This window comes from Eulemur rufifrons, chromosome 7 (assembly GCF_041146395.1).
Source record: "Eulemur rufifrons isolate Redbay chromosome 7, OSU_ERuf_1, whole genome shotgun sequence".
NCBI lineage: Eukaryota > Metazoa > Chordata > Mammalia > Primates > Lemuridae > Eulemur > Eulemur rufifrons.
The window spans coordinates 69,737,177-69,753,213 of NC_090989.1; the positions used below are offsets into that span (position 1 = coordinate 69,737,177).

Below are 16,037 nucleotides of genomic sequence, written 5' to 3' on the forward strand. Positions count from 1 at the left end.
GCCTAAGAACACACGTTATTGAAGTTGTATAATCTGTCACTTAAATTGCACAATCTCCTTTAGAGTATAAGGATAATTAAATAGGAGGGTGAGGACTTACTGATAGAAAATAAAATTTGAAGTATAAAGGTTCTTGACTCTTTTCAGCAATATAGTTGATGTAATTGCATTAAGGTTAATATAGCTAGATCATTGGAGCAAAGATAACCAAGTTTTCCAGTTTTGTTTGCTGCTGAAAGGCAAGATTGCTAAATTTGTGAGACAGAATATATAATCCATTCTGAACAGTTAATAAAATTAATTTGAAGTGATTGGTCATGTGTACATGTGTTACTTTTAATTTTGAGATTCAGTAGTGAAGGGTAACAATAACTGTAGCTATACAAAATGAACCATAGAGTTGGAAAGCAATCGATCCTAATATTATAAAAAGACAAGAAAGCATAGATATTCATCTGTACCATGTCTCATATGGAAAGTTAGAGCTAGATTATCAGTCTTTATAAAAGTTAGACTATGTTTAATATAAATGGCAATAGAACTTTTCCCTCAGACTTTTGAGAAAGAAAATGAAGATTTCTTTTTCAGCCAATTAATTACCTTTAGCTTTCAGGAATGGATTGAGAATTGGAAAGGGCAGAAAGGGACTATAGCTACTTATCTTGCTTGTTGAATGTTAATATGCATTTTCACGGTTTCTAGTTGGGAACATTTTTATTCTTATTCCAATTTGATGTGCTATTTATAATTCAATCAGCATATATTCCCGAAATATTTTCCAAACTGTTATTTAAAATATTTGATTAATCTCTTCCTTAGAAAGCATATTTTTGGCTCATCAAAGTATCAGGCCAGAAGTATTTTTCAACATTTGAAAAATTATTTTCCAGCCATTTTAATTTAACTTAAAACTTAGGTTAATTGTTAGTCTTCTTTTTATTTGACCTGTTAGCTGCTTTTGCTCTAATTGATCACTCTCTTTTCTTTGATATACTTTTTTCACTTCCCTTCTCTATGACATTCTCTTAGTTTTCCTCTAACCTTGTCAGCTTCTCCTTCTCAGGTTCTTTTCCTACTTCCCCCTGTTCTTCTTGGGCTTTAATATTGGAATGCCCCAAAGCTCAGTCCTCTTCTCTATCTTTATTTATTTATTATTATTATTATTATTTGATATTGCCTAGTTTCGTGGCTGTCAATAGCATTTATGTGTCCTTGATTCCTAAACTAATACCTCTAGCTCAGCCTTCTCTCCCAAACTCCAGACTCATGGTTATCCACCTATTTGACGTCATCACTTGTATAGCTAATAAAATGTTTTGAGTCAAGTCCAAAACTGAACTCTAAGTCTTCTCTCCCTAAATTTGTTCTGCCTGTAATCTTCCCTACCTGGATTGGTTGTAAGTCTGTCCTTTTTCTGCTCCAGCCAGAAACTTTGAAGTCATCCCTGGTTACACATTTACCTGTGCACTGGTGTACCCATGCATACGCTTGCATGTCACGTCCGATTCATCAGGAAATCCTCTTGGCTCTACCTTCAGAATATATCCAGAATCTGAGCTTTCTCACCCCTGATGGGTGCTTAGTTTGAGCCATCTTCATCTTTCACTTGGATGACTGCTGTAGCCTCCCAACTAGTCTCCTTGCGTCTTCCTCTCTTGATTATCTACAGTCTTTTCCACATAGCACCAGAATGAATCTTGATAAAATAAGTCATACTGTGTCTCTTCTCTTGTTCAGACTTTTTGGTAGTTACCCAATTTTATGTAGAGTGAAGCTATTAGAATCTTCACTGTGGGCCTACAAGGTTCTGAATGTGATGGGGCTCTCCTTTAGTTCTCTGACTTCTCCTGCGGGCCTCTCCTGTACTGCTTCTGTTTCTGCCGTATTGACCTCCTTGCTATTCCTTGAACATTCCAGCGCTGTTGCATTGGTGGTTTTTTCTGCCTATAACAGCCTTCTCTGCATGTTTCCCTACATTACTTCAGGTCTTTACTCAAATGTCACTTTCTCAGTAAGGACTATTTTGACCACCCTATTTAAAATTGTAGCTGTCCTCCTCCTCCTCAGGTTTTTTTTTGTAGTACTTATTACCTTATAGAATACTATCCAGTTGACTCATTTATTATGTTTTCTGTTTATTGACTGTCTTCCCCTTCAGAATGTAAGCTCTCGGATAGCAAAGATCATTGTTTATTTTATTCCTATATCCCAGGCAATAGATATTGCTGCTGCTGTTTGTTCCTAGGAAAAGGAAGGAAATTTTCCAGTTTTTTCATTTGTCAGCATTTTTCTCACAGTGGTGATTTCATTTTTAAATTTTTTAAAGTTGGCTGCTTTTCAAATTTTTCTCCACTTCTGATTAGTATAGTTAGTTTGATTCTTCCCTTTGAATGTTTAAGGATCTTATCTGATTATAAATTGAATGCATTGAGGAAATCATGGCAGTGTAATTTTGTGGTGGTAATGGAGTGAATACCTCCTTAGCTCCTCTCAAATTTCTGTTATGACCTGTTTAGAAGTTCAAATTTTTTATTATTCTACATTCTAGAATATTATAAAAATTTCCAATTTTGCTCAACTCTAAAAAATATATTAATACGTATCATAATTATTAGATATAGGTATATAGGCTCGTCCTTGTATGCTCGTTCTTTTTTCATTATAACTCTAGTTTTGAGGTTTAGGCAATTGTTTGTTCTTTTTTCTTTAATTTTTCTAAAAATTTATGTAGTAGCATTTATATGAAGCTGGAGAGGACATGGCAGATTGGCTGGAGCAAGAGGGAATTGGAAAGTTACACATAAATACATGCACACTGAGATGCAGGTTATAACTGTTATGAGTGACCCAAGCCCCCAGATTACATAGTTGTTTTAAATGCTCCTTCTGTGCATCCAGCCAGCCAACAAACAAGTATTACTTGGTAACTGACCTAGGGATAGATAGCTGAATGAACCATAGTCTATGCTTTTGAGGCCTCTCAGTCCAGACATAATGACCAGTGATTTAATTATCATTAGTATGTTGAATGTGAAGTGCTCTATTTGAAGTGAGCACTGGGTGTTCTGTGGAGATGGTGGTGGTGGAATGCTCATTCTGCTAAGGAGTAGAAAGCGCTTGAGTGTCATACTGTATTAGGCGGTTTATGGTGTGAATATTGTCTTTAAAATCTTGAGTCTATTTATTAAGCTCTTAAATTTGTATTCTTCCACATCCAATTTTACAATCTTTTAAAATGGCTGGATTTGAATGGAGATGAAATACTGTGTAAAATGCCTTTTTAAACACAGCCGCTTTACTTTCATTAAACAGGTTTGTCATTCAGCAAGTTGCTAAGGTTTCTTCTAATTCAAATTTCTGTGATTCTGGGGTTGTGGCTCATTTTTTCTTAATGTTTTTTCTCTTTATATTTCACATTACTATTCTGTATTCCTCTCTTACTATAACAAATGTGATATCACACATGAAAATACCATGCAAATTATTAATATAAAACACGGTAATATGTAAGGCAGAATTATTTTCATTGTGTATTAATATAGATGTTTGGTTGTTAATGGAGGAGCCTGGGAAAGTTATAGATGTGATTGTGGGACAGCCTGTGATATGTTGTGGAGAGAACCCTGGAAGGCTGAGTATGTGATTACCTACCTGTCATGATTTGCAGGACGTCTTGTGCCTCAAGTATCATTTCCAGTTCCTGAAAAGGATAATGGGGAACAGCCATAAAAGCAGGAATATGGCAGGTCTCTGATTATAATTTTTGACAGTTTTGTCTGGGCCTGGCCCTGGATGTTCCTACCATCTTGCTTCCTTCTCTCACTGAGAGTCTGTTGATAGTCCCATCATCTCTGAAATGCTTGGTCATCCTGACAGTATCATCAGTCAATGTTCTTTCCCCATGGAAATCTCTCCCCTTTTATGAATCATGAGGTTTACAGGATTCCCTTCTCCCAAAGATATTGCCCATGACATTCCACTAATAAGATAAACACAGAACTTTAACTGCTTTGGTTGAAAATTTCATTTGAACCTTTAAGCAGTGATGATAACGTCTTTATTTTCCTATCATATCAAAACCTACTACAGTGATACGGGAATGCAGTGAGTGACTTTGTAGAAAGTCAACTTAAAAACAATTTGTTTTTTGAGGGAGCTCTGCCTGGGTTTGTTGGGATGTCAAGACAGAAAGATCTTTAGTTTTTATTTTTTCAGAGCCTAGTTGAAGGCAACATGGTATAGTCTACAAGTTTGTAGCCTTTTTCCTCCTAACCTTTTTTTCCTCATTAACGTAAACCTTATCCCTCTTTAGATGACTAGTGCCTTCATTCTTATTTTACACCCTCTGTGGTGAAAACTGAAAGGGACTGTTACCCAGTCATTTGTCACTGTTGATTTATTGATCCCAACATGATAAATGGGCCATCTCTTCTTCTACCACTCTTTCCTTATGACACAACAGAATGATGTTAATTCACACTGTAATTTTTTTTTTTTTTTTTTTTTTTTTTTTTTGAGACAGAGTCTCGCTCTGTTACCCGGGCTAGAGTGCCGTGGCGTCAGCCTAGCTCACAGCAACCTCAAACTCCTGGGCTTAAGCGATCCTCCTGTCTCAGCCTCCCGAGTAACTGGGACTACAGGCATGCGCCACCATGCCCGGTTAATTTTTTATATATATGGTTTTAGTTGGCCAGATAATTTCATTCTATTTTTAGTAGAGACGGGGTCTCGCTCTTGCTCAGGCTGATCTCAAACTCCTGACCTCGAGCTATCCACCCACCTCAGCCTCCCAGAGTGCTAGGATTACAGGCGTGAGCCACCGCACCTGGCCTGTAATTTTTTTTTAAGAGATGGGGGTCTCACTATGTTGCCCAGGCTGGCCTTGATCTCCCGGGCTTACGCAGTCCTCCACTTCAGTCTTCTGAGTAGGTGGGACACTTGGCTTTGCACTGTAATTATACTGCCATTTCACCTGCTTGAAAATTTCTGCCTGGGCAAGAAATGCAGGCTGTTAGAGGAGAGTGAAATGAAAACATTGCTTTCTAAACTAGCACAGATTTTTTGTGAGGAAAAAATACAGAATAATTTACTATGTGATCAAATAAAATATTACTAGTATTTCCTTAGACTGGTTTCCTATAAATAATATTTGCCACAGAACATGTTAAAAATAACTTCGTATATAGCTACTATCTGCTGTGCAGAACAAATTCTGGAAGTAACTATTACATATACCTTGTTAAGGTGAGAAGCTGAAGCCCTAGTAACAGAAAATTCTGTACACCTCTCCTCCCACCCCAACTTCTTTTTGCAAGATGATAATCTGGATAATATTTTAAGAGTGTTATCTTTTTTTCTACCATGAGCTGGGATTTATAGGGTTATTGACATCTGAGTAATAATTTAGGAGTATAGTATTCATTCACCTGGACCATACTACTTGCATCTTGGCCTTGTGCTATGGTTTGGTTACTTTTTCAATTACACTCATCCCTGGCCCTGATGGTTTAACTTTGGATACAGTTTCTTGATAGGGGAAAATATGAGGGGGAAAGAGTAGTAGGTTTCTTTAGTTACTTTTTTTTTTTTTTTTTAAAGTTCTTCACTCTCTGGGAAATGGCAGAATAATGTTTACAATCTGTAAAAAGCAAATACAAAGGAGCTTGCTCAGAAAGATACACGTGTGGATGGAAAATAAAACCTTTTTTCTTCTAAAATATTAAGCTGAACAAAAAGCTTAACCCACCACTCTTTTCATCTGTATTTATTTCCTTTGCCTTTTAAGAAATGCACAGAGGAGACTTTTGAGAAAAATGAATGAAACTTAGTATAAAATCTGGTGAGAGTTTTCATGGCTTATAATTTTTTTTCTTTTCTTCTCTAACTCTGTTGAAAGTAAAAATGAGGGCCTTGAGGAAAGCTTGGCTTGGGAGAAGAGATTCAAATCCAGGTTCTGGCTTTCTTTTGAATGCTTATTCCAGAATAGTGGAATGTTAGCTCTTAAGGTGACATTAAAGATGTTCTAGTCTGTTTCTTACCTTTTATGAATGAGAGAAATGAGGTCTGTAGAGATTAAATGATTTGTCAGGGACTCAGTTCACAGAGAGTTAGCCTAAAATTTTGGTTTCTATTTCTAGATTGTCTTTCCACTATTCTCTTTCCCATTATAAGATAAAATTTCTCATCAATCTTGCCAGGTTTGCTTAGTAGACCAATATGAGCAAATAGGAGCAGTTATAACATTTGTAAAATAATGAATGGAGAACAAAGACATTTTAATTTCACTCATTGAAACTTATGAAAAATAATAAAGGCCAAGACTTTTAAAAATGTGTTTTTTTATTATTATTATGTAATAAATATATACTCGCTTCTCTGACTTTTGGCTAAGATCAGAACGTTAACTTTCCTTCATATTCTTTGCAGTATTAGTTTTCTTCTGTTGTGGGCTCTTAGAGGAGTTGGACAGATCTTACCTCGATAACCCTGGAAACCAAGTGGATTTTCACAAATTTTCTCATTATATATCATATATATATGTAGTCCTCTGGCATAGATTGAAGTTTTGAGGTTAGGAGAAGATTCCAGTGTGTATTTGACATGTGATTTTTGGAAGGGGACCGGAGTATTGGCATGTTTTCTCTTAAAGGCAATTAGACTTGCTGTTTTATTTGCTGATCATAGATTTGTAACTTTTTTTTCCTCCATTTTCAAACTATTTCACATTCTTGTTGGAAGTATGCAATAACTTAATCTTATTGTGGTTTTTTTTCCTGCATGGCCCCATAACATGAGAATAAAAAGAGACTGTGTATTTTCTTTAACATTATAAATAATTATAGCTGACATTCACTGATTGCTTACTGAGTGTCAGACACTGTTCTAAGGTTTTCACGTGTATTTTAAAATTTAATTGTCATATATCTCTATAGGAGAGATTGTTATTATCTGTATTTTATAGATGAAACTGAAACACAAAGAACTTGTTCATCATTATACAGCTAGTAAGAAGTATAGTAGGGATTCAAACACATGCAGGTTTTTTTTGGTTTAACTCCATTCCTCTGCCTCTCAACATAAGGATGTTACAGCTACACAGTATAAAGGACCCAGAACTTAACAAATAAAATAAGGGGTGGTCGTTCATGTTACAAAATGATTTAATGAGGGATTTCTTCTAAAAAGCAGGTTTCCAAGATGTGTGCTCTCTATGTTTTCTGGTCAGAAACCCAGAGAGAGCCCTCTCATTGGTGTGGGGACTTTTTGTCACTCCTCTTTACCACCTAATGAGTCACAGGACTGCCCTTGAGTCAGTGGGCTATCCTAGATCCAGCTATTGTCTTTTCTTTGCAAAGAATAGCCCAGCATTGCCCAAGCTCCGTAAGATTGTTGAGCTGAAAAAGGACTGTAAAAGGACGTTGGTTGGGGATGGTAGGTACCATGATGGACACACACAGGCAACTCTTCTGAGTATCTAAATGGTTATTCAATTTATATTCAACTTTTAAAATATATCCATTATATAAAACAAGGAATACAAAAGTTTCAAAATGTGCACATTATATTTTGAGTTATTTATCTATTTAACAATTCTTTATGAGGTAGTTATGACTTAGAGCCTCAAATCCATCTTTAATGTTTGAGGATATTTATGGGCTTATTAATGATCTTGAATATCCTGTTGTTGCATTTTAGATTGTATCACCATGTGACCTAGTTTTAAATTATTAATTCCATCTTAAGGATATTGCCAAGGCTGAAGTGAAGAGTTTTGTTGTCGTTATCTTTTAAGAATCTTAAATGGATGAGAAAAATGATCTTTATCACATTTCCTTTTTCTTTCAAATAATTTTCTTGTATAAAGAAAATGTAATGCTCATATTGTATATACTATTTAGTTTTTTTAATGGATACTCTTTTAAAAACAGTAGTTTAAAAAGTTTATTGGAACAGCAGGAATATGTATGCAATTATCTGGGTGGGGAGAATTCTATTTTTGTGCTTTTCTTAGAGCTTCATTGAATTCACAGCCAAAAGTGATCACTATGTGATTAGAAATGTCTCATTGTTAACACTTGCTGCTGGATGTTTTTTCACTTCTAGTTTTACGTTTTGAGTTAACTATTTTCTGAGTTAATCATGAAAAACTGTGATGCATGAATACATAAAAAATGAAGGTATTGTTATTAAAAATAGAGTGTCCATTTTTCTGAATTCTGGCCTTATTCAGCTTGTTAGGGTACAGGCAGCTAAAGTCCTAAAGTTTATTTTCTTGTATGCATTTCATACATGAGAAAAGGTTTTCATTTATATTATCCTATTTGATATTCACAGGGGTCAGCAAACTTTTTCTGTAGAGGGCCAGGTAGAAGTAAAAATTTTAGGCTTTGTGGGCCATATGGTCTCTCTTGCAGCTGCTCGGCTTTGCCAGTAGAGCATTGTGCCACAGACAATATGGAAGTGAATGAACTTGTCTCTTTTTCCATAAAACTGTATTTTATGGGAACTGAAATTTGAATTTAACATAATTTTCATGTGTCACAAAATACTTTCTTTTGATTTTTTTCAACCATTTAAAAATGTAAAAACCATTTTTAGATTATGGACTGTATAAAAGCTATAGCCAGACTTGCCTGTTGAGCGGTATTTTGCTGACCCTTGTGACTTTGCTGATTGGCTTCTCTTTTCTCCCCTTTCTTTTAACATCTGTTGCCCTTATTACTTATTTTCTGTTATGCTCATTTTGCTGCTTAATCATATTTTCTTTCACTATTAATGTGTTTGTAACTTGATTTTTTAAAATTACATTTTAAGCCTTGGAGAATGGGGTCTATAATTTTGGGCCCTTTCATGGGTTGCACATTTATAAAAGTTATATTTTACTAAATATCTGGGTGAGTTGCAGAGGAATAATATCTGGCATCCAAAAAAACTTAGATAAGATACCTTAGGCTTAGATAAGTGAATGGTGGACCAGAATTTGAACAGAGACTCAGCTCTTTCCACATACTTTCCTTTTTATACTAAGAAATATTCAGCAACGAACCGGTCTGCCTTAGACGCTAACTACTTACCTGTTGCAACAAGTTTTCACATACAGCTAAGATGATCTATGAGAGATTTTTTTTTTTTAATTAAAAAAATTTTTTTTAGAGACGGGATCTTGCTTTTTCACTCAGGCTGGAGTGTAGTGTCTGATCATAACTTACTGCAACCTCAAATTCCTGGGTTCAAGTGATTTTCCTGCCTCAGACTCCCAAATAGCTGGGACTACAGGTGTGTGCCACTATGTCTGGCTAATTTTTTTTTTAAAGTTTTTGTAGAGAAGAGGTCTCACTGTGTTGCCCAGGCTGATCTCAAACTCCTGGCCTCAAGCCATCTTCCTGCCTCAGCCTCCCAAAGTGCTAGGATTACAGGGATGAACCACCGTGCCTGGCTGAGATTTTTTTTTTTTTAAAGAGAAAATAAGTTGAAAGATCTCCAAGATAAACTTTCAGATTCTTTGCATGTATGATTACAAAGCGCTGCATTTTTAAATGATAGGTTAAAAATCAGACATTTCTCTCTTATACATAAACTGTTACCTTTCTTTAAAATTGTTGTTTCACAAAAGTAAATTAATAGAATTGCACCATGAAATAAATTTGAAGAATGTACATAAAGTTTCTATCAGACTATGTTTCATAGAAACCAATGATTAAATCAGATCTTAAACTGGTGATTTCAGCTAATTTGCTTGAGAGAAATTGAATTGAGTCAAGATAAAACAAAGATTAAAAATGTAAATGAAGAGCATATCTGACAATTAGAGTAAATACTTGTAGAGTTTTTTCCGTGACTGACCAAACATTTTGAGCCTCTGTGCTGCTATGGGGAGCCCAGACTAGTGAGAGAAGTGAACAATGATAGAGATATGTATCAGGTGCTGAAGGGGCACAGGAAGGCTATGTCATTCAGCCTGAGTGGGTGAGGGGAGAGATTCCAAGAGGACCTACCTTTTGGGGAGGTGGTGTCTGAACTTCCCCCACTTTATTAGCTTTTAAAATTACTTAACAATGTATAGTTGTTAAAAATAGTGAAACAGTCAGAAAGTACAAATCCTTATTTATACTTTGTGCTTTCCAATCCCCATTCTTCAGAGTTGTAGTTAACAGATTGGTCAATATGCTTCCAGATATTTTCCTATGCATAGCCCAACACCTTTTTCTTCCCACAGAATTGGGCTCACACCATACATATAATTTTGTAGCTCACTTTTTTCCCCATGTAATACTCGATCATGTATATATTTCCGTGTCAGTAGATATAGATGAACCTCATTTAAAAACTTGCTGCCTCACATGATGGGATGGATATATCATCATTTATTTACATTGTTTCCTATTTCCTATTGCTGGACATCTGGGTTTGCAGCCTGTTGTAAACAGTGGAGGAATATCCTTGTACAGATATATTTGCTCTCTTTTGTGAATTAAGTTTTAAATGGTAAGTAGATGAAGGGAGAGGATTAATGTGAGGGGGAAATGTTTTCTAGGCTAAGCAAACAATGTGTAGTTTGGAGAACGCTGCTGAAGAAAATGGCAAACTTTTGGTCAGAAAAGTATTTCTGCTTAGATGCTGTGAAGGTGTAGCACCGCTCCTTTTCTTAAAACATATGCTACAGGATCTCATAATGGGAATTTCTTTACTGAATAATTTATAATTATTTTCTTATTTTGGAAATTTAAAAACTTTTTAAAAAAAATAAATGTTACAAGATAGAGGGGAAATCACAATGTGATAAAGTGACTATTCAGAGGTGAAATGGGAGTTTTTATCTTACTGTCTTTCCCCTTGTTGTGTTGTCTAACTCAGAATATCTTACTCAGTGCTCAAAATACCTTTTTGTATGTCTTGTCCCCTACTACTATCCAATCAAAACAAATTTGGGGCCGGGCGCGGTGGCTCTGACACCTGTAATCCTAGCACTGTGGGAGGCTGAGTAGGGTAGATCGTTTGAGCTCTGGAGTTCTAGACCAGCCTGAGCAAGAGTGAGACCCCGTCTCTACTAAAAATAGAAACAAATCAGCTGGACAACTAAAAATATATAGAAAAAATTAGCCGGGCATGGTGGCGCATGCCTATAGTCCCAGCTACTCGGGAGGCTGAGGCAGAAGGATTGTTTGAGCCCAGGAGTTTGAGGTTGCTGTGAGCTAGGCTGATGCCATGGCACTCTAGCCCAGGCAAGAGAGTGAGAATCTGTCTCAAAAAAATAAAAGGAAAAAAATAAACAAAACAAATTTGGGTTAATTCTTAAAATAGCTATTGGAAAATTACTACTTTATCAAGTAGGTATATGCAAATGGCATAGATGACTTAAAGTAGATGAATTACATTTTATTATGCACTATTTAGTATAAAATGTTATTACCTTAAAACATTTTAGTGGCTATTTTTTTGTTTCAAATTTCCAATTTGGGAATGTTACCTTGTAGTATGAAAGAAAGTACTAACTAGTTTATAATTTTATCATTCCCTTTTTTCAATGAGTACCTGACTTGTTTAATTCCTGCTTTTTACATAATCTAACCTTTGCTAATTTTTCTGTACTAAAATTATATTTGTAGAGGAAGTGAGACTAAAATTTATTAGTGGTAGGTGCTGATTTTTTAAAAAAATACTTTGGAAACAAAACAATGCATTAGACAAGAGTAATATCTTTCTGAGCTAGTTTTGAAAGTTAAAGTCCTTTTTGATTGGGAACAATGCTTTACAGTTTGGTTGCATATGCTTTGTTGTCTAGAAATCTGATTCTTTGTCAGACTCAATTTTTAAATTTCTTATTCATTTAAAAAATACATGCCAAATAGTTTTAATTAATGTTATTAATTTGAATAATATTAATTCTTTGAATAAATCAACCTAATGTATTCTCTCATTGTCTTAAACAATAATTGTATTATGTATTGTATTGCATGATTATGAAGTATTTATACTTCATTCTAAGGTAATAATTACTTTATATGAAGTGTAATTTTTAAGCATTCATGTGTATAATTTTTGAAGAGTAAAGTATACATTTGAACAAACGTAATAACTTTATATTTAATTTTTCTAGGGCTGCTTTAGAAGAAGTAGAAGGTGATGTGGCAGAATTGGAACTAAAACTTGATAAGGTAAGTATTACATTTTTAACTTTTTGAAACATTTATTCTTATTTTCCACAGATTGGTGGCTCACGTTTTTATCTCTATGAGGGTAAGCGCTGCTCTTATCTCAATTTTACACATGAGGAAATTAAGGCTAGAGACATTAAATAGCTTGTTCAAAGTCTAATCTAAGTGCCAGAGCAAGAATTTGAATCCATGTCTGACTTCAAAGCTCACAAACATTGTTTGTATTGTTGGAAGCTTGTTTCTGTATTCTCCATCAAAAAGATGGCACCTCTGTTTTTTGATGCTTAATGGATTTCATACATAACCTGACCGTTCTATAAATTTGAGTGTAGACAGATTCAAATATAAATAAAATATAAAATATTCCATTTTAAGCTAATACCAGAAATGTTTAATATATATTTAATAATTGATATGGTTATATTTTATGTAAGGATAAATGTACATTGATTCCACCTTCTATATTAATTGATAATATATATTTTTGTCTATCCATGAAACAATATATACTGGGCAGAAATATTAGAATTGGTATACACGCATGGCTTCTGATCTGTTTGTTCAGATATGTGTCTATAACTGTTGTTCAGTGAAATATCTCTCTTTAAATTTTTGGACATAAGTTAGATGTGTATATTTGAAATAGCTTCTCTGAAAATAGTTTCTTATTAATATAATTATTATTGTAAACATTATTGCTATGTAAAGCAATGCTTCTCAAACCTTACAGTGCATAGGAATACCTGGGATCTCATCTTGTAAAAATACAGGTTCTGATTCAGTAGATCAGGAATAGCTGAGATGATTCTGTGTTTCTAACCAGATTCCCATACTGTTGGCCCATGGATCGCACTTTGAGGAACAAGGATATAAAATATATTAATTAGGCAGAAGGTTTTCAAATGTTTTGAAACCATGAAACATATGTATGTATATAATATGTAAATATATGATATGTAAATAGTATAGAAGCTATATAAAACAGTATTAGTTATGTATGTAAACAAATCAAAATTTTAGAAAACGTTTAATAATTAGTTATTTTTATATGGTACTCTATAATTTTTATAGCACCGTAATATATAATATCTTTTAAATTTTTACAACAATCCTATGAGGTAGGTAGGATAAATGATATTATTCCTGCTTTGTAGATGAGGATACCAAAGCCCAAGAAAGAGAAGGGGACTGGCGTCATATCACAAAGTTAGAAGAGGCAGAACGAGGGTTAGGAACCTCTCTTTTTCTTTTTTTTAAAGATGAGGTCTTGCTCTGTTGCCCAGGCTGAAGTGCAGTGGGGTGATCATAGCTCATTGCAGCCTCAAACTCCTGGACTCAAGCGATCCTGCTGCCTCAGCCTCCCAAGTAGCTGGGACTATAGGAAGGTACCACCACGCCCAGCTAATTCTTTTTATTTTTTTAAAGAGATGGGTTCTTGCTATGTTGCCCAGGCTGGTCTTGAACTTCTGGGCTCAAATGATCCTACTGCCTCAGCCTCCTAAGTAGCTGGGACTACAGTGCAAGCTACTGTACCTGGCCATTTCTATGTTTTTATTATCGGTTCACTACTCTTCTTGGGCACCATTGTACTTCAGGATCCACCTTGGGGAAGCACGCCACTTGGAAAATTTCTAAGGAACACTAGCAAGCTTCCAGGCAAATGTTTGGAAACATTTTGGGAAAGGATATTTTCTACTTAAAAATTGTATGTATGAGCTTTTTATTACTATTTTATCATTATTATTTTTTTTACCCTGGGTGTTACATTTATTTTCAAGTACTCTTCAAAACAAAGTTTTAAACTCTTAGGGTAGACAACAGAAGATGTAGTTTTGATTTTCTGGTAAATTTACAAGAAAGTATATAGAGGAGCAAGACTTTTTAAAGAATCGCAGAATAGTATAATAAAGATACCTGTGTTTTTAAGGTAGAACTGCATGTAAATCATATGGAGCATGGAGGTGGGGACCTCAAAATTTAAAGTTCCTAAACAGAATCTACTGATAGTGTTTTTGCTAATGATTTTGCTTTTATGAATGGCTCTTTTTTTCCCCCTTAATATTGTTGGCTTGGTAAAATCTTAAAACCAAAAGATTCAAATCTAAAGCAAGTTATTAAAGTATTGGCATTCAGTAGTAAGAACCTGTCCTAGAGTCCATCTCACCCAAAGGGCTATGAAGGGCGTTGTGAAAACATGACAGCTTTTAAAATATCACCCTTCTGTTTCCCCTCCTCCCAAAGTTCCATAGGTACTTTTTTATTTCTCTGGTTTGAAATCTTGATCCTGTATAAAATATACCTCTCCCAAATTCTTAAGCTATAATCTATAGTTTTTCCTTTAGAACTATGGGGAGTTAGCATAGACAAGAGAGCCTAAGAAGAACAAGAAATGCTTGTTATTGAAGGACTAAAGACAGGGAGGGGTTGCAAGCCACAAGACTAGTTTAGTGATTTAACTTTGTGCAGGGCAAGTTCCACCTGTAGTATCATTGTAAATCGTGCCAGCAACAGGTTAAACTAGCTTGATGACTTAGCTTCTATTTATTTTGCTTATAATGTATGCCACCAGTAGTTATATTCTTTCTGGTGAGTAATATTTTATGAGTGGCATTGCTGTACTGAGTTTAATTATTTATCCATTCTGCCAGGTGTTCTGGTATTGGCAGCATCATTCATAGTTGCCGTCCAGATAGAATTTCTGAAACTGTCACATTGTTTCACTGGCATGCTTGCTCCCTGTTTGTTAAGCAGACACTGTTTATATCTCAGCTTATGTACTACTAAACTTTGGCTCTTTTTCTTGTATTGCATTGTTTCTTGCATGTACTTCCATTTAAACTATTATAATACTATTATATTTGGTTTGTAGCATAGCCTTGTAGTTAAGAGCACTAAGCCTGAAACTGCCTGGATTTGAATCTTGCTCTACAATTTACTAGCTGTATGGCCGTGGGCAAGCTCTTCAACCTTTCTGTGCCTCAGTTTCTTTATCTCCAAAATAGAGAAAATAAGAGTTTCTATCTATCTATCTATCTATCTCATAGGGTTATGAGAATAAGGTGAGATAATACAGAGTGCTCAGCATGGTTCTTGGCACACGGTAAATTCTAAATAAAAATTGATGCTGATGTCTTTTCAACAGACTATTACCTTCTTGAAGACAGAGACTGTCTTTAAAAGGAAAAACCCCTCATTTGTTTCGTGCACTTACTATATACAAAGTCCTATGTTTTACTTATATTATTTCTAATCTTTACAACAATGTTGCAAAGTTGCTATTATTGCCAATTTGCACATGAAAAAATGGGAACTAGGGAGGGTGTTATTTTATACAAGGATAGTCAGCAAATAAGTTGTTTGTATTCCTATCAGCTGGCAAAGTGCCTGTGACATAGTAATCACTTAGTAAAATATTGTTGAATGAACTAGGGCTACTATTAATAGTTTGATAATTTTGACTAACTTGATGTTTTATCTTATTCTTAGGTACAAATTTTTCCTCTTCTTAGGCTTATATTATTCAGTTATAATCTCATCTATCACTGTCATCTAATAAGGATTTTTTTTTTTTGACAAAATCTTCCTCTGTCGCCTGGGCTAGAGTGCCATGGTGTCAGCGTAGCTCACAACAACCTCAAACTCCTGGGCTCAAGTAATCCTCCTGCCTCAGCCTTCCAAGTAGCTGGGACTGCAGGCACACACTACCACACTAGGCTAATTTTTTCCATTTTTAGTAGAGATGGGGTCTTGCTCTTGCTTAGACTGGCCTCAAACTCCTGACTTCAAGCAGTCCTCCTGCCTTGGTCTCCCAGAGTGCTAGGATCACAGGTGTGAGCCACCACGCCTGGCCACTAATAAGGATTTTGATAACTGGCAGAGTCA

The 16,037-nt window shown here is 35.1% G+C and overlaps 1 protein-coding gene across 1 annotated transcript in view; it reads left to right on the forward strand.

The window, feature by feature from the left end:
* ACAP2 (ArfGAP with coiled-coil, ankyrin repeat and PH domains 2) overlaps positions 1-16,037 on the forward strand; it is a 122,662-nt gene that overhangs the window by 39,815 nt on the left and 66,810 nt on the right. Inside the window, exon 2 of the mRNA XM_069472759.1 lies at positions 12,098-12,155. Coding sequence (XP_069328860.1) covers positions 12,098-12,155 — 58 coding nt within the window. The remainder of the gene's footprint in view (positions 1-12,097; positions 12,156-16,037) is intronic.